Source organism: Brachyistius frenatus, unplaced genomic scaffold (assembly GCF_029030835.1).
Source record: "Brachyistius frenatus isolate BFR_SWC_R1_liver_20210118 unplaced genomic scaffold, ASM2903083v1 Contig_44, whole genome shotgun sequence".
Lineage (NCBI taxonomy): Eukaryota > Metazoa > Chordata > Actinopteri > Embiotocidae > Brachyistius > Brachyistius frenatus.
Genome location: NW_027210643.1, coordinates 2460518 through 2484731, shown reverse-complemented (window position 1 = coordinate 2484731; position 24214 = coordinate 2460518). Strand labels below are relative to the sequence as shown.

The following is a 24214-nucleotide window of genomic DNA, read 5'->3' as shown; positions in this document are numbered from 1 at the left end:
GCAACCCCATTCTGTCTCAAGAAAGTTGTGTGTGAAAGAATGACTCCCCTGTCTCCCCCTTCTCCGAGCGTTGACCCCCCCACCCCACTCCACACACACACACACAAACCCCTCCAACCCCTCAACCCCCTCCCCCCCTAACGCTCCCCCAAACCCCTCCACACCATCCCAACTCACCCACCTTCTTTCTTTTAGCCTTTCTGCATATACATGTCTGTTTGAATGCAGATGGCATAAAAAGACTTTTATTGCCACAAAGTATATCTGTTTTTCTATTCTATCTGTTGCTCCAAGTAGAAGGCATTTGTGGCATGCACACTGTACTGGACTGTATCGCAGCTCTGTAGACTAACTAATACTCCTCCCCCCTCCCCCCACACACACACTCCCCCACCCTCCCACCCCCCTGCTTCTGCATGGATATGATTGGCATCCATTTTACCTGCTGCTTTCTTCTCCACCCATAAGTCTCGGGCTAACTCCCAACCCCATCCTCCTCCTCCCTCCCCTTCCCCCACCTTGCTTCTACTACATGTCAGTGTGTGTGTGCTGAGGGGCGGGGCGGGGGGGGGGGGGCAGCAGTAGTGCCCCCCTCTCGCCCCGCAGCAGCAGCAGCAGCAGCTCCTCCGTCCGGAGGCGTGTCCTGTGTCCGTGCTTGTGCCTGCTGTCCGTGTCCGTCTGTGTCTTGCTGTCCTGTCTGCTCTACGTGGTTGTCCTGTGGTCATGTGGTATGTGTGTCTAAGAAGAACTGTTAAACCTTACCTCTCCCCTTTATCCCATGTGAGTTCCACAAGAGAGCAAATATGGAGTGTGTGGGGACATTTTTTAAGTCCTCTGAATACCAGCCTGCATACGTTCAGTTGACGGTCAGTTGAACTGGAAACAAACAAAAAACAAATCTAAAAGTCGAACTATGTGCACAAACGCCACCTCGAAATGACGGGTGAAAACTAAGGCATGCTCAGTTTAGAGAAAAGCAAATACCAAGTCAATTTATGATTCAATTTCACAGTGATTAACAGTGTTGCAGCTTGTCATCACCGTGTAATCGGAGCAATTTTGTGATTAATATGTAATTATATTGTAGTAATTGATGCAAATGATTTTCATAAATCCACAAGTGCGAATCAGAATGTTTGATCTGTCCACACAGCACCAACAAGTTGTTAAAATCCTTTAAGATATTAGAGAGTTAGACTGGATTAATCGGACTCATAATGAGCCAAATAAAGTGATCTACTTTTTAATGGGACAAACCCACAGATGAGGGAAACCGTCTCTCTCACAGCAGACATTTTATATTATCATAAAGCACAGGTGTGAATAATAACATTAACGGTGTCTTTGCTCCATTTACTGCAGCGATGCCCAAAAGCCATATCAGGGAGACAACTTTCACATCTGGGAACTCATAAATGGAACATCATTATTGTTATTAGTTACACTTTTTTTTTTTCTTTTACTGATGTACCATGAAGGAGGTTTTGCCACGAGGAAAACATACAGTGTTGGAGTGGCTCCACTTCACACTCCAGACTACAGCAGAAGATCTCCCAATAAGACCTGTGATATGTACAAACAAAAAATACATTGCTGGTCAAAACCTTCCAAATACATAAGAATATTGTGTAATCTTTCCAAAAGCAATGTATCACATGACTAAGTGTAAAAAGAAATAAAATATAGGATTATCAGTCTGCAGCTCCCCTTAGTTGTGTGCAGCAATTTAGCATCTTTTAGCTATTGTTTAGTGTTTTGGTTCACTCCCACAGCTCTCATCGGCCTCGTTTCCAGCTGCAGCAGGCAGTTGTTTTAAAAATTAAATAAATAAAACATACAAACAAAGAAACTTAATCAGTTAAAGAAACAAATATTTCCCTCAGTTGTGTTTACAGTTTTTGACACCGGCCCAAAGTGGCTAAAATATTATTTAATGTAGGTTTATGGTTCGGGGAAGATTGTGGGCGCCTACTTTCTGCACAGCACCCTTCATAATCGTACCTTTTGCTAAAAGAATGTCAAACTACCTCCGCGTTGAACGTTAACATACAGGTAGGTTGTTTCAGGCTTTTTGAGCAACAAGCAGCACTGTGGTTTTCCTAGAAAAGACAGCCTTCCCACAAATCTCTGCAAAAAGGTTAGAGGGTAACTGTGACTGTGTGACAGTCAAATACACGGTATAAAAAAAAACTGTGCACCGTTACTCTCAGCCTTTGATCAAGTGGATCACAGATCAAACAGATGGACCATATTCATAGATGTCTCCTCACCTCATGGGCCCTCGGTTGGTAAAGTCGAGGATCTCCAGGCTACAATTAATGTTAGACAGGAAGTGCTGATGTAATGTTGTGTGATTTCTTCATCGCTGCTTATGAAGAGCCGAGTGTGAGGTACAGGATGAAGTATGAAAGGGACGGATCGCTGAGTTTCCTCGTAGTGTCTGCTCTGGCTTCCGTCAAGCCCCATCGGGCCGGCTGTCACTTCGACGCAGGCCTCAGATCAGTTTAAAGGTTATCCAGCTGACACGTGTCCACCGAGTTCAGAGGTGCAGCCTAATGGCTGTACAGCAAATCGACCAGCTGACAGCGGCGAGTCGCCGCGCCGGCTGGAGATGCCAATTTAATACACCAGACCGCGGCCCGCCACATGATGACGGATTAGGAGCTATCTGCTCTCCGCCGTGGCTTCGGAGCACCACAGAAAGGAGCTCCTCCGCCAGCCGGAGACGGTTCGAGCATCCTTACAGGGTAGACTTCTCAACTCACCCGGAGCTGTACTCGCAACATTGTTGAACTTTTAGGATGGAAATGAATGTCCATCAGTGAGAAATTAGGCCGCTCCGGGCCGGGGTGTGCACATGCAAGATAAGATAATTTAATAGCGGGGTAAAGTGCTTTCAAGGTAGATGTTTCTAGAAAGCTCAGCCGTTGCACAATGCACCAGAATAATCCCTGGCATGTCCCTGTAAATGTGTCCATGCTGAGAATCTGCGTGTTGCTGCCTCTCTGGTAATCAGCCTCCTACCTGCAGTAGGTAGAGGTGAATGAATCTGCTACAGCAGGTCTCTGGGCACAATGCACGCACCACAATGGGATTTCAGGGCCACAAACCACTGACTCACCCACAATTTGCAGCATCAAAATCCCATTGACGTAGCTCATCCGTGGTTGGTGTTGGTGCTCCGGCTTTTAGCTTTTATGGCGTGGCGTCGTCAAATCCCTGACACACCGTCGGGATTCATCTCCGTTCGGAAGCCTCAGCAAACGTCGGGCAGAGAGGAGAGGGAGTGGAGGGACGTGAAGAGAAAGTGCCGCTCGGAGTTTTCTGCATCTTGTAGCCTTCAAGCTGCTGAGGTAGTCAATCAGCCATTTAGTGGTAACTGTATTTACTTTAATTCCTCTTCAAAAGCTCACACAGGCATGCGGCAGATAGCGTCTTTATTACACGCTGGGATGGCTTTAAAATGAAGTTTGTTTCATGTTTTCATTTTTGTAGATAAGTGTTTGTCATTGATGCAAAAGCCAGTCAGGAGACGCAGAGGAGCAGTCGTTACTCTGAAGTCCTGACTCCCTTAAAAAGAAAGAAAACAGAGCGGCTTGCTGTAGGTCTAGCAGAGTGGAGAATTATTTGCCAGTGGAGCAGAGGCTTAGAACAAAATCCCCATCCATCTTGACGACTTCGGAAAACAAACGCAATCTGGTTGAGCAAACCCATTAGAAACCGCCATGTTTGTCTGCTTCAGAAAATGCAGCAAGACGTGCAACGCTTGTGCAAGAGCTTACACAGGATTAAAGTGTTTACCAAAACATCAAGGTCCCCTGCACTGACTTTACTGGAGACCCTTAACTGCAGCGGTTCCCCCTCCCGTCCGAGTGGTTTGTTGATACAGCACAAAGCTAACAGTCGCTGGGAGCTGTTAGCCAAGAATGGAGTGGATGGATGCAAACAAGGCCGAGACAACGAGGGCAGAGTTGGATAAATAAGCGCCTTGGATGAAATCACTTACTCCGCGCTGCTCTTGTTTATTCAACAGGGTGAGCCGTTTTATTGGAACATTATCGCCGCCATGCTACATGAGCAGCAGCAGCAGCAGCAGTAGAGAAGATCACAGTAAAGCAGCAGGAAGCCACTCCGTGTCTCGTCAGACGTCACCGGAGCACGGTTGGCCAGTCAGGAGATTCACATTTAAGATGTCAGAGTTGATAATCCGCAGTCAGCTCAGTGTGACAGTGACAGGTGCCACATTTACTCGATAGCGCAGTGCTCACAGACCTAAATGAACGAGGTTTGTGTAGCCGGGCTGCAGTGCAGCGGCCAAAACCTGAAGACAAACGTGCACGTCTCCTTTAAATTCACCAGAGGCACTAAACAAACTCCACGCAGCGCCCTCTTGTGGAACTCCTGATGTTTATCTGTCAAACGAAGGCTGTTGGTTATGCACATAACACAAAGCATCTAAACATGGAATAAAAAGCAGCTCATTAATTCCCCAGCTTGATTAATTAGTGGATGCGGTGGGCCTAAATGCCACATAATACTGGTTGTATATCACCCATGGTGCTCCTTCTCCCCCTCTTAACTGCTCATGAATGGTCTCTTTGCTTGAGAAAAATATCCCACAGCCCTCGGTGGCAGTGACCTCTACTGACCATTGACCCCCTTCTTAAGCCCCTCCCCTCACCTGTCCCCTGGCTTGCTGTATTGTTATTGTATATTACTCTCCCTAAATGCAACTTACTTAAGCATGCATTAACCCATAAACTTCTTAGAGTGGAGCTAAAATCCAAAGGAACAAATAAACCTCTCTTTCTCTGACGTACATCCAGATTGCACGCCCTGTCCTGTGTTTTAAAATACTAACAAGAGAAATGTATTGAAGTAACTAATAATAACATGTTTATTATTAGTTAAATGAAGGTGGTGACACTTTGCCTATAAACTGTCCCCCCCTCTCTTCGTCTGCCTCAGTGTGTGCTTTCTGGTTGTTCATCTTTGATAGTGTGACAAATTTTAATGCCTTTCTTTCTTGCTTGCTAATCTGTTTATTTTTTTTGTCTTTATTTTTTTGTACATATATGTCAACACACATATATGTGAATCGCTCTGTTTCTTTTCTGAAAAATGTTCAAATTTTAACTATCTGCTAATTTGCTAAGAATCACTACTGACGATGTTTTAATGATTTTTCTCCCTAATTAGAATGAAAACTTCCTCTTTTCTCTATGAATTAACGACAGTTTCATAAACAACTAACAAGGTTTTAGCGATTGGCTGTCAAAAAACAACAACACAGAAAATAAACAAAATTTGCGCTCTCATAGAGAAAAAAGAGAAGACACCTCCAAAGTAGACCCTCACCACTACCTGTGAAAACTGTTCCAAACTGTTTCTCTGCTGATCTCTAATAATCACCTGTTATTTAGCAGCTATCTCTGATTGAAATTTGGATTTAATCAATGAATGAGTCTATTGATTTTGTGCATGGCAAAGAAGTTGCAGCTTAGGGTTTGTAAAACTGTCAGTGTTGAGAGTGCTGTTCTCTTTTGTAGATGGGCATGTATATGCTCATTGTTTGTATATCCCCATCCCTTCCTTACAGCCAAAAGCTCTAATGCCGCCCGACCGCTTCGTGCCGCCTTTACATGGACATGGCAACTGATGTACACGTTCACCCCCATCTATGTCATTTCCTTCCTAGTATGTTCATAGGTCCCACTCCCCCCCCCCCCCCGTCTCACACTCCCTCCTCCCGAAAAACCCCATTTACGTAGAGAATCTAAGATATGTACAGTCATCCATTTGTTCACGACGGATGAACAAGTTAAAGCCGAGCAAAAAAAAAAAAAACTGGAAAAAAGAGAAAAAAAAAAGGATCAGGCTGTAGATATTTATGGAGAGACTTATCAGTCAAAGCAAGAATTATAGATATGCCGTTTTCTTTTTATATAAAACTAAATGATTAACAAAAAAAAACTAAAATATCCTGAACAGAATGGTGAAGATTATTTTTCATGTCATGATGTGTGGATGTATGTGTTGTTGCCTCCCTGTTACCATCCTGTCTAAAAAGAGAAATATATACTACTTAATCAGAAACTGTTAAAAAGAAACTAACCTAACTTGTCCAAAGGCATTCTTACACAACTTTCTTTTGTAAATTTTTTTTTTCTTCCTGCCAAAATCATGCGGGCAATTTGTTGATGTAAGTTGACAAAACTGATGGTATGCTTTCTTACTTTGAAAACTGTTTTTCTTTTTTCTTTATTTCTTTTTCGTAGGCTTTTATGATTTCCCGAGCTGACTTCTGTTTTTTTCTACTTACTAATACGTTTTCTGGATAGCTCTATCTCTGTGGCTTTACTTTGTGAATGTTTCTGACGATGTTTGCTCTAACTCTGAACTCTTTTTGCAATGCCTTAAATATCGGGGTTTTTTTTGTTTATTTGTTTTAGTTTTTTCTGTTTTCCTTCATTTCTGTTTGTGTTCTTTTTCTTTTATTGTTCCAAAAGGTTTGCATCTCTTTATAGTGCCCTGTTTGTGAGCCTTTGCGCCGTACAAACAAGCCACTTTGGCAAGAGGATAAGCAGCTTCAAGAGACATCTGAATGTTTCGAACTCTTTGTAGTGGTTGAACAACTATCCAATGAAGCTAAATTGATGTATTATATTACACAAACGGGTGGACGTGGAAGCGTCTTCCTGTCCTCCAATGAAATAATGTCGCACTCGAACACGACCTCTTATAAGTTAGATACAAGTCGGCAAACATTCAGGTGTCGCTGAACTGCCCGGTGACTTTGTGCCACTGTGGTAACTGTAGGGCTCAAAAGGCGAGAGGCTGGGGCCAATAGGGGAGCCCACTAATGCAGAGGGGAAAAAACACAGTCAGGCGAGACAGCTTTTGACTTCCGATGTCGCCGTTTCCTTTCGTAGATCAGCTCCAATCAGGTTCTCGAGAGGCACACGGTAAACTTCCTGAGCACATTTTCCTCTCCTGATTTCCTGTCATCCGTCGGTTTTGCGATGCAGGAGCTGTCAGTGTGTTTTCGCCCGTGTAGGTCAGCGAGGTTAAATGCGCCTCTCTCAGAAAGCTCTGCTGTATGAAACACCTTGCAAGCAGCTTGTCGTTTCAGACTTAGTTAACTTGCTTTCAGGCCCCACTGGCTCGCTAACGGTCTCTGCTTCTTTTTAACCGCAGAGCACTTCTTTTTTTTAACAAACTAGAAAAGCATTTCGACTCCAAGAGAAACGAAACGCCTCTTGAAAAGCCTGAATGAATCGTTTATGCGTAGAATTGCTCGGTAGAGCGAAACACGGGGCCACAAACTGTGTGGCAGCACCTGTAACTCTCGCTTTTAGACGCAGTCGCGATAAACGGTGAATGTACCTGCAGCACATGGAGCACCCGTGACCAGTTTATACTTCTAGCTGTGAGAACATGTAGGGCACATAGGAGTTGGTGTCAGTTTAATGTGGCTCACCCTTGTGCATCCCTCAAAGCCTTTTGATGCAATGTAAACTTGATTTATGGCTGTTGTTTTCTTTCAGTTTGGGTCTTGTTTGGTTCTGAGTTTCCTTGTTTTTGCACTGGTACAGTATTTTCCGTTCTTTCTTTCTTCGTTTCTCTTCGTTTGATTTTCTCCCTCTGTTGAGCTTTGCTTTTTACATTCTTTGTGTACCGGTTCTTTTGGTGTTTGGCTGCTTCTTGCTTTGCTTATAGACGACTTTCTGGACTTTCTGACTGCTGTTTCTTTCTGTTTCACTTTTCCAGGAGGGGAGCTAGTGATCCCCGTGCTAGTCGAGGACCCCATAGACATCCCTTCTGTATCCACCCGTTCTCCCTTCATCCCCCTCCCCCCAACCCTCCGCCCCGTCCTCACCATTATTGAGACCACCAAAGAATCCTTGGCCATGGCCACTGAGGCGGGGGTACCTTGCTTGTCGGACCGAGGCAGCGATGATTGTGATGATGGTGATGGTGGTGATGATGGTGATGATGATGATGATGATGATGGCATGGTGATTTCGGGGTTTGGCTCTGGCGAAGCTTTCGACTCTAGCCTGCCCCCGACTGACGATGAAGATTTTTACACCACCTTCTCCCTGGTAACAGATAAGATCTTGACCACATCGGCCTATGAAGGCGGCTACAAAGCCCTCGCGCCCAAGTGGGAGGCCAAGGACTTGAGGCCTAGCAAAGCCTCTGAGGCAGGTAGGACTACACCCACCTCGCCTCTGCCCGACCTCCGGGGCACGCCGCCCGCGGCAGTCCCCTCGGACACGCCACCCAAGCTGCCCGCCGGGAAAATGAACAACCGCGAGGTAAAACCCCCGCAGCCGGACATAGTCCTGCTGCCGCTGCCCACGTCCTTCGATCTGGACGGCACCAAGCCACGGGGCCCCTTCATCACCTCGCCCATGCTGCGCACGGTGCCCGCCGCCTTGCCCACGGTGCCCGGTGTGGTGCGGCGGGTGCCCCCGGGGGCCTCGGAGGTGATCCGGGAATCCAGCAGTACCACGGGCATGGTGGTGGGCATTGTGTCAGCCGCCGCCCTCTGCATCCTCATCCTCCTCTACGCCATGTACAAGTACAGGAACAGGGACGAGGGTTCCTACCAGGTGGACGAAACACGCAACTACATCAGCAACTCGGCGCAAACCAACGGCGCTGTGGTGAAGGATAAAACACCCAGCGGCAGCGCCAAAGGCAGCGCCAGTAGCAAGAGACCGAAAGACAAGGACAAGGAATATTATGTATAGAAATCCAGTCATTTCCCAACACATAAAAAAACAAACTGTTTGGAACAACGTTATAAACATTTTGACAGTACCATATTGGCAACTGTGATTTAAAAAGAATAAAATCTCTTGAGAACTCGAGACTTTCTGAGTCACTGAAACATTTACGAAACAACTTTGGCTTTTGGAAGCACACTTACTATTGTAAGCATTACGGAGAGACGATGCAGTGCAACTTCATCGGGACTCAGCGTGGACATTTTTCAGGAGTCCCTGCTGGAGACAGTGTGAATAACATCACTCGAACACCCACACGACACCAAGTGACTGTCAAGAGGTGTGTGATCCTTGGAGCGCTAACGACCTTGTCCATTGTAACCCTGTAAAATACGATCACTGTCATTTCGGCCATTCTGAGCATGCATGTGAGGTGTATGTGACGTGGTGCTGGCATCTGTGTAAGTGAGGGACCTCAAGAAACAATGATTGTCGGGAAAGTTGGAAGTCAAAACATGATTTCGCGTTACACAACGGTTTCATTCAATGTAGCTTTCATGGATGCAATATGAAGTAAAGTATATGTGTACTTAATGCTTTTTGTCTTTTTATTTGGACTTTTATTTTTCATTTTTTTTATTAATTCAGTAATTCATTGATTCATCGAGTTTCGGTGTGTTTTTTTTGAAGGAGTCACGGTTGACTAGGCAGGTGCTCAGCGACCGCTCAGCAGGATGTGATACAGTAATGTATCTCAATATTTCTCTCTCCCTCCCTCACGTCTCCGCTAAGGATTGGACTGCTATGCACGGCATCCAAATTCTCGATGGTGTTCAAGCGTGCAAGAGTGTCTCCATCAGGCAAAATGTACAACGCATTGTTATTTCTCTGAATTTTAAATCTCTGATAACATTTTCTTTCTTTTTTCCTCATTCCCCTTTTTTTTTTTTTTTTTGGCTACGTTTTCTTTACATGTTCTTGCTCTGCCGTGGCAAAATGCATCATCAAAATCTGTACGTGGCAAAGATGTAACTGTCACAATCTTATAAAAGAAAAAGAAAAAAATCCAGGCTTAAAAGACTTAACTCCAGTGTGAACAAGTGTGATTCTAACTGTTGTCACAGACGACTGTGTCAAAAACAGCAAATATGTTTACATATTTTACTACATCTAGCCGTTGTGCTTTGCAGGTCAATATTGTACAGAAAATTCAACTTTCTGTTGAGGTATTTTTTTTTTCTTTTTTTAAAGTCCTCTTGTATAGACCGACCACTTGATTTGATTTTACTGCTGTAGCAACATGACAAAAAGAAAAGTTATTTTTATTCTTTTACCAGGACCGCCTGGAGATAAGAAATGATGTGCACAGGAACATTTGTTTAGGCAGGGAGAAAATGTTGTTAGATTAGAAGTCTAGTCTCTCTGGATGGTGTTTCTCTTCAGTCGCATGAATATTTGACCGTCGGATGCTGTCAGTCGAATAGAAAACGCCTCCCTCAGATCTTGTTAATAGGGACTCCTCTTCCTTCTGAAATTACTTTCATCATGTTCTTTATTTTTTTATTGGAAATTTAAAAAACAGAACAAGAGAATAAAGACCGATTGTGATGGATTTGGACATTTTGCTGGCACCTTACTGACTTACAGGTGTTTTTTTGTTTTCGTATTTTTTTTTAACTGTGACGTCAACGTCTTGTCTGCTCAACTCGTTTTGCATTTGATTTTTTTTTCTTTCTTTTTTTTTCTGTTATTGTATAGCTATTTTCATGTCTCATTTCTATGACATTATCTTCCGGCAATATGTTTTGTTTTTTTATGTCATTCTTTATTGCTGAATTTATTTGTTCTCATTCATTTTCATGCAAATCAAGTCAGTCAGTGTGTATGTTCACTTTGATTTTTTGTGTTGGTACTTGGCTTTTTTCGACCAGTTAATTATTGTCTTATGCTCCTTTGACTCCAAACAATTCCCAGAAATAATAAAAAAAATGTTGTTCCCAAACCTTTTTTTTTTTTTTTTTTTTTTTTGGATGTCAGACTGCGGGGGTGGCTGTCAATCACTCTTCCATGTTGTGGTAGGAGAGCCGGAGACAAGAAGACGGAGATAGATACCATATCTGCAGAAGACTCTTCACCAAAGCACAATTTCTCCTCCGTTTGCCATCACTTCACTGATTTCCTTTCATACCAAAAAGTGGTATCATTTCTATTCAAATGAAGTCCGGGGTGGAGTAGCTCAACACTATCAGTTACCTATAGATGTTATGCAAATTTATACACTGTTCATCGATGCGACAAGAGACGACTGGGACGAGGGGAGAAAATAGTTATTAAAGGGTCTTCACAACATCGCAGGAAAGGCCTTAGGTTTCTTCAGAGTCGGGTCTTTGTGAGAGTTCGCAGCCAAATGAGATTCTTCACAACCATATGGTCACAGTACGAGCCACTCAATAGCAGCAGCACCTGCTTCCCCAGCTCCTTTTTACGCTGTCCATATTTCGTGCAAATGGGCCTTCACGGAGCTGGTCATTAACTTGCAATAGCCCATTGATGTAGGATATCAGAGCGCCGTGTGTGAGTATATCCAGCTCACACAATGATTACATATTAACTCATTCATCCTGCCACAGGCGCCGGGAAGAAGGAGGCCAGCAGGGTTTTGTTCAGCTGAGGGACTCTTTCTTTTTTTTACACTCTCAGGCAGACTGATTTCCTTTTTGTATTATTTCCCCACCAAAACTGTGTGAAGATTTGTTCTGCATAAATCAACACAATAAAATGTTGACGTGGAAGGAAACAACATTCATTTTTAAAAGCAGTGACATTCAGTCCACACGTCATTGTACTGGCGTGTTACAAAGGCAGAGAGCCGTTACTACAGAAGTATTGAATCAATATGTGTAAAGCTGTGACGAACTGAGTTCCTCTCCTTTTTTTTTTTTGTCATTTGTCAAAAAATCCGCAACACCTTTTCAGTAATTTGAATGATCCAGGACTTGATTTCTGCACCTCCTCCTGACTCTTTTTTAGGCCAATCACAGGTCATTTCAGAAAGAGGGAGTGATCCTATTGGCTGCTCTGCAAATGCAGATAAGCATGCACGTCCCCTCAAGTATAAAGCCTCGATTCAACAGAGGAAAATCCTGCAAAGCGACCCAAAAAAATGAAGTGAGGCTCATCTAAAAGAGAATCTGAAAGACAGAAAATGCAATAAAACACGTATCAATACGGGCGAAGCCTCTGAAACAGAGAACTTCGCAATTGCATCGGATTCAAGTTAGATTGTTTGCTTAAAGTTAGTTCTTCTAATGGATGTCTGTTCATCTAGTGGGAGGGGCTTATTACAGAGGGGGAGGAGGGGTCAAACCTGTGGGAGGAGGTCTGTATTTTTAAATCCTGGCATTTTTTTTGTTCAGTTTTACCTTTCCAGAGAAGTGCCTACCGCACCTTCACAGTGATGCCAATCAAGTGTTTCTGTGTTTTTTCCCTGCCCCCGAGTGTCCAAAAAGTCTGATTTAAAGCTTCCAGGCTACACGGAAACCCGCTCCATAGATAAAATAGTTGATGCGATTATTATAAACTTATTAAGGCATCTTATTTTACCCCTTAAACAATCATACTCATAAGACTAGCTGTGGCTAACTCACCAGCTAGCTTTCACTTGCCTCAGCTGTGCTGTTAGCTCTCTTTCAACGCAGCTGAACTCTGGCCCGCAGCTTCTGCCAACTCATTGAGCTGTTCACTGCAATCATACATTTCTATAGCACCATATTTTCATATCGTTAAACAGGATTGAGATTCACTCAGTTTTGATCAAATGTGTAGTTAGAGGGGTCCGCCTCTGTAGGGCAGAGTGTTGTGCACTTTTGATTTACGATATTTTATAGTTCTTGGGAATGTGCTTGCCTTCCCTGATTAGCTCCTTTCTGACCTGACTGCCCTTTTTGAAATCACTCAATATTTATCTGGTCTTTTGTAAATGGAGCCCGAGGCAACGAGAGAACTTCTCTACCTTTATCCCCCGACTGTCAGAGCTGATTTATGTTCAGGAGCATGTGTCACACACTCTCAGCCTCATTCACAACATTACGCTGGAATATGAATCTCAGTCTAATTGAATGATTGTGTGGAGAGAAAGGAAGCCGGTCAAAAGCAGAAAATCTCCCTAATCCAAAAATATAACCGTCTTCCGCATGTTTTATGACATGCTGGTAAAATGTGAATGGCCCTCATCCACACCGCAGACATTCAGACAGACAGGAGAGTTCTGTGAGCTGCTAACAAACACCGAACACCTCAACAATAACTGAGAAACAAACCAGGCACCACGGAGGATAATTGCGGCATAAATCACAGCCGAAAGAAACCGAGGCTAAATCAAATACATTCTAGTTTAACCAAATATTTCCCCAAATAGAAAATTAATATTATGATCCTAAATTTAAGGCCTCAAAATAAGACCTGAGCGGAGCCGAAAAGGGGAACCGATTCCACGTTTTAGCTCCTGTAAGGCTGGCTGACTGGTACAAACATCAACCAGTGCACTGGTGGATGAGCTTGTAAAGTTCTGCTGTAAGGAGTTCAGTGTGTGAAGTGCCATGAAATAACTTATGTTGCGATTCGGCGCTATATAAATAAAATAAAATTGAATTGAATGGAATTGGTGCCATTATCACGAGCATCAGGCTCTTCCATATTTACACCAGCAGGGTGCCAGCCGAGGAAACGCAACCATTTCATATTCACAACTCATTTGCCTTCACAGTTGTTGGCTGACAAAGTTTATTGATTGGATTTTATGTGCAGCAACTACTTTTCCTTTTAGTCAAATTAGTAGAAGTAGATTACATCAATCCCGCTGATGTCGGCTGGATAATTCATATCCTAATTGACAGAAAAACAATTTACATTTGCTAATGGTTTTCCAAATGGATTTCTGTGTGTTTGACTGCATTAGTTCTGCCTTCGCCCCGTATAGGGTCTCTGGTAACGCCAACAAGGGAGCAGCGCTGCACCCATTCATGCAATTAAAGGCTAACAGTCGACCTGTCATGAAATTTTACGTCGACTAATGAACTGGTTAATTCCACTTAAACGCTTTATGGCATGTTTTTCCTTTCAAATAAACAGCGGCTTCATGAGGCCAATACATCAGCTCCGTCACCGATTACAGATGGAAATCTATTGTCGTACGCTGAGACAGGTTGCTGTAAAATACCTCGCACACTGAGAACGATTGCAGCTGGAGCCTTTTATGGATCCCGTGTATAGATTGTAGAGATGCGGTTTTATTTTTTTATTTTTTTTCTCTCCCTGTAAAGATTCAGGAGAGATGCTGTAACCTCCAAGGACCGGAGCTAAGCAGCTGTGAAGGCGATGGTGATCAGTCCTGACAGGTAAAATATGAGCCCGCTGACCTTAACTCCAGCATTATGAAGGGCACACACACACACACGCACGCGCACACACGCACACACACACACACGCACACACACACACACGTCCAAACCTCAAAAAGAAGTGTATACGTGTCTGTGTGTGGACGCATTAGGCATGCTTAAGCCACATCAAAGTTTGCGGGGGGAAAGAAAAAAAAGGTGTTTCCGCTTGTGTGCGTTAAGCATTCATATTCATATTATCTCAGTGGGTGCACGCAGCGATACACAGGCAGAACAGTCAGGCAGGTGTATATGCCTATACATATATATATGCACTTAATTCACTTTTATCTCACTACGAGGGGCACACCTCCTATTCTTCTGCTTCATCAGTCAGCAGCCAAAGCTTTCAGTTAGCTGCTCAGCCCTAATTAACTGCCAAGATATGAATGTGCTAATCTGAGCTCTAGATCTTCAGTTCCACCGACAAAAGCTTTTACAGGCTGTCTCGGCTGCATGATAAACAGCCGGGCTGCTTTCTCGCCTAGTGGACACAGTGCCATCTAGGGACTGGGCCAAGCAGCTCAGGAGCTGTTGTGGTGGTGGTGGTGGTGGTGGTGGTGGTGGTGGAGGTGGAGGGGGGGGGGTTATTACCATGTCATACAGCATCAGACTGCATGTCACAGCAGGAGCAGTGGAGACCTACTTTTGTAGAAAACCGCCACATACACAAAAATCAATTTTTGTGAAAGTGCATCTGCTTTGTGATTTTAATTTCCATTGGCACCAGAGTAAAAAAAAAATGAGCATAACTTTTTGGATTATCACTGAAGTGGAACAAAATTAGGAAAAATTCAAGCAGACCAGTTTCCTCGGATGAGACTGGGCTGCAGAAAGCAGCAGCGAGCCTGAGCTGCACACCAAAACACTGTTGCTCTGCAGTCAGGAGCATCAACAGGCGTGTGAGTACAGAGACGGCGTGCGTGATGCCGGTGGAGGGTGCATGAGTACGTGGGCGCACATATATACTATATGTCTGCGTCTCCATCTGTGTGTGTCAGTGAGTGATGCTCAAAACTGTGTGTGACTGAGTGTGTGCTGCATCCACTACCTAGGGAGACAGGCCTTCTATCCAGGCTTGACAGTGTGATTGGATCCAGTGAGAATCCCAATGAAGCAATAAGTATCTCAGCGTCAGCGGTGCTCCCCGGGGCCCCCCGTGCGCAGCCCACGGGCCCCCGGCCCTGCCTGTTCACACCAGATGGGGAGCGAGGCGGGATGGGATGTCGGAATGAAAAGAGGTGAGCGAACTTCAAAACCCGCTCGGCTGCTGTGAAGGTGACTGCAGCAGAACCGGAGGTAAAATATGATAAGTGATGCTGGCAGATAATTGTTAATGCTGTCTAAAGTGTGTGTGTGTGTGTGTGTGTGTGTGTGTGTGTGTGTGGGGGAGGGAGGTAGGGGGGGGGAGGCGAGGGGGTGGAGGGGGGGCTGTGTTTCAACTGAGACTGGCTTTCAGATGGTTTTAGAAACATATGTTACACAAATGCACAAAAACTGATATTTCTGTGATGACTATCAAACCATCAAAAACCGCACTTTGGCTCTTTTTTTTGGAATAGCAGCAGAAGATTAGTGTTACTAGTAAATATGACTCACATGAGGCCTTCAATTATCTCAAACCAACGAGTCATAGCAAACAATCTGTTTTGAATTGAGCTGCCAGGTTAAATAAAACTTTTTAACACATCCATCTGGTTGTTGTGGACGACTCGGTTCGGTCCTGGCGGGTGAAACAGGCCCTGCGTTCCAGTATCCACACGACCGTACTATTTAGTATGCCAGGGAAAGATTTAGTATATCCCGATACATAGTATGTTAAACATCGTGTGCCAAAAGTACCAGGATGTCCTACTGCATCTGGTCGTATTTTCCAGTATGCAGGCCAGCGTGCTACTCGAGCTGTTCTGACCCCGCAATCCTCTGCTCGGCAGAATATACGTCACATCGACCGAGCAGCTGCGTTTGTGGCGCTAATGCTCCGCCCCCAACAGGAACAAGGAGAAAAAGAAGAAGAGGCATTAAATAGAGGCGTACTCATTCCAAATCGCATCCTTTTTCTTTTTAGTTGAAGGTGCATTTTTATGATTAAGTAGGATGTCCTAATTATGTACATACTAAATGCCACTGTACACTTTTGAATGATAGCTGCAGTATAACTAAAAGTAAACAGAAATAGTCTGCAGTTCGGGAAGCAGGGAGGATTTATTTTTGGTGCACAGAAACGCAAATATTCCAGCTATTCTAAATTCATCAATAAATGAAATTTCTTTGTAGTGGTCTGATTTCTGGCTCGTTATGATTTGCAATTGTGTTGCACCTTTTGAACTTTGAATATGTCAGTTTTGGCAAAAGTTAACCATGTGTGCGTCAGTGGCTAACATCTCGAGCAACTTCCAATCAAAAGTCATCCGCTCTCCAAACTGAACGTCACACAAAAGTTTTAGCATAACTAATATAAATTACGGTTTTACTGGCTAAAATATTATTTCTTTGTAAATTGTTCGTAAATGTATTTATATTGAAACTTAGCTAAACTTGTGCTGTGTTCCAACAGACACACTTCCCTTACTAACAAACAGCGCTCTTCCATGTCAGGACTCTCACTTATGTCGTGCAGGAATTTTGAGAGAGTAGTGTTGTCTCAAATCGCACACTGCTGTTCTGCACCGACCAGAAATAACCTCAAAATGTGAACACATCACCCTCCGAAATATCTACAGCTTTAAATATTTTACCCAGAAATCAATGTTTTGGTTTCCTCTGTTTAACACTCCATAAACACACTGATTATCCCATCCAGCAGCAGAAGTGAAAAGAAAAACTTTGTTTGGTGTTTAGCAACAGCTGCAGCTTCTTCAGTAGCCATAATTTGAAAACACTACAGGTCAGTGGCCCCGCCCCTTCCTCTACTTAGCAAAGAGGTAGAGGAAGGGGCGGGGCCACTGTTTACAGTGGAAGGTGTCCAGTGTTTCACTCTTCTTTTTTGGACCACTTTGAGTGCATCACTTGGGCACATGTTTCCGTGCTTGACAGTGTGAACGCGCTCACGCGCTCAAAAAAGTGTGTTAGTACACATGTATTGCATTTGAAACACAACAGCATCAATTCCACCTTGTCATATTGAAATTTGGCACTTTTCTCTTCACTGTTCCTTTTTTTAATGAATTTTTTTTTTTTATAACTATCATTTCCCCACAGCTGTTCAAACCTCAGCTGGCCAAATTCGATTCCTGCTTGTTCCAGTTGGTCAGACATATTGCAGCAGCTGCATTTAGCAGGTTTCATCTCATTTGTTTTGTCGATTTCACCCCAAACACTGTTTCAAAATCAGCGCAGTATGAAATAAAAGCAGAAGAAGCTAATTAGAACGGCACACAGGTGGAATACAGAAAGCAGTCTGGTCTGCACTCTGCCTTGGGGGGGGGGAGAGTCCGCATCCTGATCTCACTGCAGGCTAAGCACACGTTCATGTGATTCAGCGAATGATAAGTAATGACACTGAATCTGTAACAGTTACCGCCGCATCACTTATGTCAAGTCACAACGAGGTTGCAACGGCCTCCGTCTGGCTGCCGCGAGGCTGCGCGGGCCGCTCCGTGTGATTTAGTGCGGAGCCTCACAAGCGATGACACTTGATCGCTGCGTAAAGGACTTGATGAGGCTCTTGCTCACGGTGCCGTGAGAGGTCATTCTGGCATCCCGATTGGCAGGCTGAATGGCTGCTCCTCCACCTGTCTGCCATCAAACATGGAAATCACCTCACTCACCCGTGACTGTTGCATATTCATTGAGCAAACCCAGCGTACAGCGCTTCTTATTTTAAAATGGGTCATAAATGCAAATTGTTGCGCAACAATTGCACGAAAAAATATCATGTTTTCTTTTTTTTCTTTTTTTTTTATACTAAGCCCAGGAGAAAATTACGTTGATACGGAGACTCAGCTGCAATAACCCATTCGCTTATTGAACGACAGCGGCTGGATACACTCTCAGCCTCCGGGCTTAAACGAAAAAGCAGAGCGTGGCTGCCTGATTGAATGGGTTTGTAATGCAAGCCAAATAGGTTTGTTCTAATGGGAATCAGCCTCGGTGGCGGCTGCAGAGGCTTACGCCAGCACAATAACAGTAGTAAGCAGCAATGGCAAACACCCCATCGCTCTTTGATTGGCTGCAACAGGCAGCAGCGACACTAACGGGCTGCTGTGTTTACTAATGGTCGTTTCAGTGGGGTAATATTCAATGAGCCTGAACTTTAGGAATCACACAGGAAAGAATGGTGAATATACTGCAGCGTGTTCAGGTGTTTTTACAACTTCATTAAGTCCAGAGCTTCTCCGCTGTAATAGACCCTATGTCTTTAACATTAGACATCCTGCTGTAGTGCCCATGAGCACAATCAGCTGTGAAGTGCTGCAGGGACTGTTGTATATCTGACACTATGACCTGAATTTCCACTAGCACGCAACTATCAAACGTCTAATTATACTTAATAATAATACTAAAACAAAGTAAGCAACAATGAATGTTAAGATATGTGAACATCAAGTTGAGCTTAGCTGCACCTGTGGGCCTCTACTGAATGGTACTAATGCAGTTTTTTGCTTACGAGGTATCTCGGCCGAGAGTGACCGGGTGTCGCACTTTATGTGGGAGTCCACAGTATTTCTTCCCTCGTCTCATGTCCCACATTTAATTGGCTCTAGTTTTCAAAAGTCAACACTGCAGGACGGACACTTAAAAACTCGATAAATTCAGCAACAGCAAAGATACTGAAACTCAAAGATGATCGCCAGACAGATGAGGAAACAGTAGGTTAAATAACTTGTTTACCACACTGAGCAGCACTCATACAGGTCAGCAGACCGTGGTCGTAAGCCAGCAGCACATAAGACCATTTCCTTTGACCCTCTTTTTTTTTTTTTTTTACTGTATTTACTCAGTTTGTGAGTTCAGAACGTTTCATTCAAATAAAACACATTTGTTTCGCCCTTTACATGCTAGAGGACAAACCTGTAACATGCATATTATATTGTGTGTTCTTCTTCTACGTTGGCTATGTCACAATTTTAGACTACTTCTCAGCATTGGTACATGGCGCACATTGTCCCACACAAACATAAAGTTTGCATCACATTTGGACTATTAGACTCTGGTCACTTAATCTAGGTCTGTCGCAACTATTAAATAATTGCCTGACGATGATTTTTTTTTTTTTTTTATTTTAACCGGCTGCAATCATTTTGCATTATCCGTATGAAAACAGCTGGATTAAACAAAGATAAAGAGTCATATTTCCACGTCGGTTTTGATGACGTCATCTTGTCGTGCACTCTTCTTCTGCAGTGGTTTATTGGCACGAGCGGAGCTTTAACACCACCAACTGTTTATCAGTTATGACACATTTCAATTCTAATATTTGATTTACCACATCTGGATGAACATCGATTGACATTGTAATGGATTTAGTTGCAAAGCCAAACACCACAGCCGATAAATGCTCCTTCTCCACAAGGTTTTGATATTGTTAGGGTTATGTTATAAACAGTGACATAAACTGAACCGAAAAAGACAATTAAATCGTTAATCAAGACTATTTGTGTGACGATTAATTGTCAACAAAAATGTCATGATTGTGACAGACCTCATGGTGTCTGGCCGTGAACATATTTGGGGTTTTCTTTTCCAAAATTTGAAATATTCTTCGTACAGTAAAGGTGAAAAGAATTTCACTCAAAGAAATTTAAATAATGAAATTCAACAGCAGTGTTTCTTTTGAGGGAAAGTGTCCAAATCTGGCAAAAAAAAACAAAAAAAAACCTCAACACAAGGTGTGAAGGTGGCTTTCCTCAGCAGATAGAAATGTTGGATGTTGGATGGCTGACCCTTAAACTCGTGTATATAACAAGAGCTTTTATTTGTATAGACATGCTATTAAATGTCCTACAGGAACAGATTGTAGGGTCAAAGCTGATGCAGGCACAGCTGAGGGACCACGGTGGTGGAGAGTTACGCTGCAGTACACCGAGAGCCCGACAAAGAGGTAAGCAGTGTTCTCAAACCTCCAGCAGTTAGCTGTCTGACAACAAACTACTTCAAGAGGAGAGAACCAACGTTTGTGTGTCTGAATATGTTTGTCGCCTGTGTTTGCGTGTGTTGATTGTCAGCTGTGAACACACGCATCACCCTGCTAATGACCTGCTTCTCAGCCTCTCCGCATTCATACATGCAGAGAGACGGACTCATTGCGCGCGCCCTCGTGAATCGGTCTGAACCCCGCCGGCACATGCTAAATAACTCCTACCGTCATGCTGCAATTTATTCTGACAAACTCAGACTGTTAGATTTTTCATTCATGTGCAAAGGCAGATTACAAAGTAGTTTTTCTTTTTTCTTCTGTTTGAGGCTGCCGGGAAAAAAAAAAAAAAAAAAAAAACAGAGCAGAGGAAAAGCTCTGCATTTATTCATTACCAGCTCAACCTGACAAAGTGGAGTAAAGTTGGACTAATGATGGGGCAGAATGTAAATGGGGAAACTAGTCTGCTGGGAGCTGCAGGACTGATCTATGAGTTTGCATGTGTTTTGCAACCTAATATACAGTAGCTCAGATAAGCAGACAATTTTGCAGTTACAGTGCAAACATCAGAGAGGGTCGTCTGCGAGTGTGTGTATTAGTGTTGTGTGACCGACAGTCAAACGTGCCAAATGCAATTCATCCAGACAAATGTGAAAATATGAACGCTATGATGAATGAGCAGGTGAAAAAGCAAAACTCTTGAGATGACTTATTATCTTAAAATTGAAGTCTGAGCACAGGTTTTTAGCCCTTATGGGGAATAAATAATGGAGCTGATACTCACTGCTCTCCTCTGACCAGTGAAATTGAAGATAGAAAACAATTTTTTTTGTTTTTTTCCCAGAATTTTGCACTCTCCAGGTGTCTGTGAGACTTTCTCGACTAGTTGGGATATCACCACCTGCATATGTGTGGTGCTAAACGTGTGACTGAAGCGGCATAACAGTACAGTCTACAGTATGTCTGAGGAGTCATCACGCAAAAGCCCTGCAATATATGCTCTGGACCTCGGCTTTTAAAAATAAACTTGCACCTAAAGAGGGGAAACGGAGATTGAATGGAGGCTCAGCGCAGCTCTGTAGCCCGGTTTTGCTCCAGGCTTAGTTGAGCTTTTCTTTCATCCGTATGCTGCTTCATAAAACATGGACACATTTTGTCAGATTAAACTCAATCACCTGCACAGCACAGAACACTTTGTTTCCCCTTTTGTCCACAAAAACCTTTCTGCCTTTAAAAACAAGACTTTTCCATTTTGACATTTAAATTAGACGACATGAAAAATAGAGTTTGTACAAAACGAGCATTTGTTTTTATAAACAAGAAAGACCACGAGCAGCGAATAAATTCTTCTCCTTTTCTTTAAATATTACAGGCTGCTGCACTAAAGAAGCCTGCAGCAGCTTGTAAAGACAAAGACTTGTGTTGTACAGCTGGTGCACACAGCTCCCAAAACACCACACGCTTGTTGCATGGTGCATATTATATTAGAATAGTTTAGCTACAGAAAAATGTCAGGTGGTCCAAAATATCATACTATAGCAGGTTGTCATGTCCGCAAGTCCGCAAGTCCTCCCCAGCTCCGTGGTTGTCTGACTCGGTGCTCTCGGAGAGACACTATGCGGTCATCAGAAAGGAAATGGGGGAAATCTAAACACCCTGACGACCTGCTCACCTATCAATCTCTCCTCTCCTCTTTTTCTTGCCTCTATTTCTGCAGCCAAAAGCTCCTTCTACCTAATCCGCATTTTCTAACCCCAAAAAGCTATTCTCCATCTTTTCCAACCTCCTTGACCCCCCCCCACGCCCCCTCCTCCCTCCACCCTTCTACCAAGCCACTTTGCCAACTATTTTATCAAAAAGTTAGATGACATACGCTCCTCATTTTCAAACCCAGCTTCTGTAACTACATTTTCATCACCTTCATCTTCATCCCCTTCGCTTTCCTCTTTCACCCCCCCTCCCCCGTCTCCCAATCAAGTTCTCACCTTGGTAACCTCCGCCCCCCTCCAACCACCTGCCCCCTTGACCTCATCCCATCTCACATTCTCCAGCTCCTGACCTTCTTCCTTTTCTCACCCATCTTATTAACACTTCCCTGTCAACTGGCTGTTTCCCGAACTCTCTGAAGGAGAGAGTGAACCCTCTCCTGAAGAAACCCACCCTCAACCCGTCCGAAGTAAACATCTGCAGACCTCTTCTTCCCTTTCTTTCCAAAACTCTCGAACGAGCTATCTTCAATCAACTCTCCTCCTTTCTCCACCATAATAACCTTCTTGACCACCAGTCTGGTTACAAGGTGGGTAACTTGGAGAGGATCTGTGTCTGAACCTTGTCCTCTCACTACTGGTGTCCCTCAAGGCTCCGTCCTGGGTCCCCTCCTTTTCTCTCTGTACACCAACTCTCTCGGCTCTCTCATTCGCTCGCATGGCATTTCCTACCACAGCTATGCCGATGACACCCAACTGATCCTCTCTTTTCCCCGATCTGAAACACAGGTAGCAGCATGAATCTCTGCCTGTCTGACTGACATCTCTCAGTGGATGTCCTCACACCACCTAAAAATCAACCTCCACAAGACCGAACTGGTCTTCCTTCCAGGGAAAGACTCTCCCACCCTCGACCTGACTAATACCTTGGACAACTCTGTGTTATCCCCGACCCTGACTGCTAGGAACCTCGGAGACACTCGACAGTCAACTCTCTCTTACTGCCAACATCACTGCAACAACACGTTCCTGTAGATACATGCTGCACAACATCAGGAGAATATGTCCTCGTCTCACTCAGAAGGTGGCGCAGATTCTGGTCCAGGTTCTGGTCCAGGTTCTGGTCCAGGCTCTGGTCCAGGCTCTGGTCATCTCACGTCTGGACTACTGTAACTTCCTTCTGGCAGGTCTACCTGCTAGCGCCATCCGACCTCTTCAGCTCATCCAGAACGCCGCAGCTCGACTGGTCTTTAACCTCCCGAAATTCACTCCCACTACTCCGCTCCTCCGCTCCCTTCACTGGTTACCAGTAGCTGCCCGCATCCGTTTCAAAACATTGGTACTTGCGTACCGTGCTGTGAACAGAACGGGTCCAGTGTACATCCAGAACATGGTCCAACCTTACATCCCAGCCCGCTCCCTCCGCTCTGCTTCTACCAATCAGCTTGTTGCTCCCTCACTGAGCTAAACACTCAACAAAATCACGACTGTTTGCTGTCCTGGCTCCTAAATGGTAGAATGAGCTCCCCAACGACATCAGGACAGCAGAAACTCTGTACATCTTCTGCCGCAAACTAAAAACACACCTCTTCCGACTTTACCTTGAATAGGTAGCACTTTTGCAGCGCTTAAAATGGCACTTACTGATAGCACTTTGCAGTTTGGCTTTCTTGAAGAAAATTGTACTTTTTTGATTCTTGTTGTTCTGGGTTTTGTACCCTCATGGTTGAAATGCAGTTATTGTAAGTCGTTTTGGATAAAAGCGTCAGCTAAATGAAATGTAGTGTCATGAATATCATAAAAATGTCATACCATACCATGTGGTCCAAAATATCATACAAATTTCATGCTACAGCATGTGGTGTTAAATATCATGAAAATGTCGCACTATAGCAATTGGTGTTAAATATCATAAAATTTCATACTATAGCATGTCGTGTTGAATATCATCAAAATGGCCTGACTTTTTTTTATCACATTTTGGACGACATGCTATAATATAACTTTTTATGATATGTGGGATCACATGCTATAGTATGACTTTTTTTTCACAATTTGGATGACATTAAATAAGTATGACTTTTTGTGCTATTTCTGACGACGTGCTATAAGTATGACTTCCGTTCAAGTTATGGCAGGCAGCACAATGGTGCAGTTGTCAGCGTTGTCGTCGCAGTCTAAAGGTCCGTGGTTTGATACCCACCTGGGACTTTCTATGTGGAATTTGCACATTCATGCATAAGTAATAACTGTAAAGTA

The 24214-nt window shown here is 43.8% G+C and overlaps 1 protein-coding gene across 3 annotated transcripts in view; it reads left to right on the top strand.

Moving 5' to 3' along the window:
• The window catches only part of LOC138623546 (neurexin-3b), a 301858-nt gene extending 291510 nt beyond the window's left edge, over positions 1-10348 (top strand). For all 3 annotated transcript variants that reach the window (XM_069703129.1, XM_069703128.1, XM_069703130.1), the window contains one exon: positions 7771-10348. In XM_069703129.1, coding sequence (XP_069559230.1) covers positions 7771-8759 — 989 coding nt within the window. In that variant the 3' untranslated portion in view covers positions 8760-10348. The remainder of the gene's footprint in view (positions 1-7770) is intronic.
• The last annotated feature ends 13866 nt before the right edge of the window (positions 10349-24214 follow it).